The sequence below is a fragment of the Notolepis coatsorum genome, assembly GCF_963971535.1.
Source record: "Notolepis coatsorum genome assembly, chromosome: 2".
Lineage (NCBI taxonomy): Eukaryota > Metazoa > Chordata > Actinopteri > Aulopiformes > Paralepididae > Notolepis > Notolepis coatsorum.
Window position 1 is genome coordinate 144351461 of NC_140166.1, and position 3765 is coordinate 144355225.

At 49.1% G+C, this 3765-nt stretch overlaps 1 protein-coding gene across 1 annotated transcript; it reads left to right on the forward strand.

Annotated features, from left to right (window-relative positions):
* Positions 1-305: 305 nt before the first annotated feature.
* Positions 306-1996, forward strand: LOC311223022 (malate dehydrogenase, mitochondrial-like). Its single transcript, XM_084307715.1, has 2 exons — positions 306-521; positions 749-1996. Exons 1-2 carry the CDS (start codon positions 444-446, stop codon positions 1685-1687), a joined length of 1017 nt encoding a protein of 338 aa, XP_084163841.1. The 5' UTR covers positions 306-443; the 3' UTR covers positions 1688-1996.
* Positions 1997-3765: the final 1769 nt, after the last annotated feature.

The window sequence follows — 3765 nt, forward strand, 5'->3', positions numbered from 1 at the left end:
ATAAAAAAAAAATTGGGCCCCCCCCCCCCAGTGCTGGGCCCTTGGAATCATCCTAAACTACCCCCCCCCCCCCCCCCCCCAGCTACGCCCCTTACCCATTCTGCAATCTGTTAATACACTTTGACTTTTCAATCAATCAGTCAAAGCTCAGGAAGTTGACTTCGCCGAACTGAACGTTTCCACATTTTGGCGCCGACCTGCGTCCACGCGCTACACAGTGACGTAGGCGACCCTTCCCTCCTCTTATCGTTTCCCCCCCCCCCCCCACGTGATCCCGCTCACGACAGACGCGTCACTTCCGGCGCGCGCGTGTGTGTTACAGACAGACAGAGGACGTTGGTGTCACCGCGAACAGAGCAGCAGCAGCCTTTACTTTACATTACATCAAGTAGACCTTATTAAAAATAATAAGAGTTAATAATCTCTCATTTACCGACAACAAGATGTTCTCCCGCGCCGTCAGACCCACCGTGTGTCTCACCACACGGACCTTGTCCACGTCCTCCCAGAGCCACGCTAAGGTACTATATTATACCTGTATGTCATGTGTGTCCCTATGTGTCATGATGTCATGTATGTTGTGTGTGTCATAATAATGTCACTATGAATTGAAAATGGGGGACCCTGATGTAAACAAGACGAAAGTCTTTCTCTGGTCTGCATCCCCTTAACAATTGTGTGTATTGAGCTGTACTGTATTGTACCCATTCTGCAATCTGTTAAATAAAGTTTTCATTCATTCCTTCAGGTGGCGGTGCTGGGTGCCTCCGGGGGCATCGGACAGCCACTGTCTCTGCTGCTGAAGAACAGCCCGCTGGTGAGTCAACTGTCCCTGTTCGACATCGCCCACACCCCCGGCGTGGCCGCCGACCTCAGCCACATCGAGACCAGGGCGCAGGTCACCGGCTACATGGGCGCCGAGCAGCTGGACGCCGCCCTCCAGGGCTGCGAGGTGGTGGTCATCCCAGCCGGCGTGCCCAGGAAGCCCGGCATGACCCGCGACGACCTCTTCAACACCAACGCCACCATCGTGGCCACCCTGGCGGACGCCTGCGCCCGCAACTGCCCCGAGGCCGTGATTTGCATCATCGCCAACCCGGTGAACTCCACGGTGCCCATCGCGTCCGAGGTGCTGAAGAAGTACGGCGTCTACAACCCCAACCGCGTGTTCGGCGTGACCACGCTGGACATTGTGCGAGCCAACGCCTTCATCGCCGGGCTCAAGGGCCTGGACCCCGCGCGCGTCAACGTGCCGGTGATCGGGGGCCACGCCGGCATCACCATCATCCCCCTGATCTCCCGCTGCAACCCCAAGGTGGAGTTCCCCGCCGACCAGCTGGCGGCGCTCACCGCCCGCATCCAGGACGCCGGCACCGAGGTGGTCAAGGCCAAGGCAGGCGCGGGCTCCGCCACCCTCTCCATGGCCTACGCCGGCGCCCGCTTCACCTTCTCCGTGCTGGACGCCATGAACGGCAAGGAGGGCGTGGTGGAGTGCGCCTACGTGCGGTCCGAGGAGACTGAGTGCAAGTACTTCTCCACCCCGCTGCTGCTGGGCAAGCACGGCGTGGAGAAGAACCTGGGCCTGGGCGCGCTGTCGGCCTACGAGGAGGGGCTGGTGGCGGCGGCGATGGGCGAGCTGAAGGGCTCCATCAAGAAGGGAGAGGACTTCGTGGCCAAGATGAAGTGAGGAGGAGGAGGAGGAGGAGGAAGAAGAGGGACGTCTGGAGACGTGTGCGTGTGTCTCTGCTGCACCTGCTGTGGTCGTTTGTCCTCGTTGGCCATTTGCACTTGCTCCACGCGGCTCTCGTCTTTCCCGAATAATCCCACAGTGTTTCCTCTGTGTTTTGTAGTCGCGGAGCGGTCGTCTCGGTGTGATTCCTCCAGATCACCCCATTATAGGGAGGTGTACTAGTGGTTACGTCATTGCCGTTTCCGGCCGGTCCACCTCGCTTTTCGAAATCGTCTCGTTTTAAAAACAAATAAAGCATGAACATTTGCACGGTGTAGCTTTTATGTGCTTATTCATCCACAGTCTATCATGATCAACATGAAAATATTTGCAATTAATCGTAAAAAAAAATTGCAGAATTTAATTTCAACCAAAAATGCTTAAACAATCATGTTAGTGATAGAAGGGAACTCACTTTGTGCACAAATGGAAAGCTTTTCAATTTCCATGAGGCAGAATTGTTACAATAGCCGATAATACATTTTCCCAATGATAAATCCCTATACGGGTGGAACAACCAGTGACGTCAGACTACACCTCCCTATTAGCTCTTATGTTTTTATCTGCAGTGTAATCTCTAGAAACGTGGTGTAAATAATCGGGCTTATTTTCAGGTTACATCATGATATTATGTTTATGAACTCATTGCACTGTGACTGCTCTATATTTGTTTCTCCTCTGGGGAAAAAAGAAAACAGGCTGTCTATATATTTTTTTAGCAGCAGTAGAGGCAAGTTTCTAGCAGGAGGGGGGGGGGGGGGGGCTGCTGAATGAATGTCAAGGAAATACTCCCAGTCATCACGCCTGGCGCTGCATTACATGTTCGTTACTGAGCAAAATTTTCAACTTCAACAATAAACGGTTGATTAAAAAAGAATTATATTATCATTATTGAATGTCTGTCTTTGCTTGTGCTATTGTGCTGTTGCACTTTACTGTTATACATTTACATTTAGTCATTTAGCTGACGCTTTTATCCAAAGCGACTTACAAGTTCTGTACGACAAGTCATCAGGAAGGGCACAACTCTTATCAGCTGAGTAACAATGTTCATCAAAGTGTTGCATGCTACAGTGTAGGTTAGTTTATTAGGACAAGTGCATGACAGTAAGGTTAGTTAGGGTTAGATTTTTAAATTTTTTAAATTTCAGATAATGGTTAAAGAAGTGCGTCTTTAATCGACGGCGAAAGATTGGACGGGTTTCGGCTGTCTTAACGGGTGGGCAGTTCGTTCCACCATTGTGGGGCAAGGACTGAGAAAAGGCAGGTTCTCCTTGATGACCCTCCCGGAGCTCGGATAGGAGTGGGTCTGAGACGGCCAGTTATGTTTGCACTTTTTGTTGTACTGTACTTGTACTGCATGTAGATGACAATACATTTGAATCTAATCTAAAAATTATGAAGGAATAGATTACATTTAACATCCATTCCACAATGTTGTAGTTAATGAGGATATCTTCATTTCAACTTCACTCCCTAGTGTCTGTTATGAGCAAATGTCATTTAGATATTAGACTCGACTGTCAAAAGACGTTATTCGGCCGTCATGCATTAGCAGTGACGTAGTGCTGGAGGTAGATTACATTACAGCAGCCACGAGATGAACTAATATGACTGTTTCACTCTAGTAGTATTAGAGGGGTAGTATATTAGTTGTACATTAGAGGGGTAATAAAGTACCACTATTATATTGGCCAAGACATTTTAAATGTATGTAGTATCAGCATTGTCAATACCTGGAGCTCACATTTTAACCATTTCCTCACCCCTTATTACCCTAAACCAGGTTAGTATCCTATGCCCACACAGATACACATATGATGACCTTTTAATTTGACCTCTATGAGTAGCAAGGGGATTGGGTTTCTTCATTGAGTGCTTATCCGTATCATTAGGGCACAAGTATGTTGTTGTTTTATTATAGATAAAAGCGTTGCCTGTTTACATTTACATTTAGCAGAACACTTATCCAAAGCGACTTACAAGTTCTGTACAACAGGTCAGCAGGAAGGGTACAACTCTGGCAGCTAAAGGTC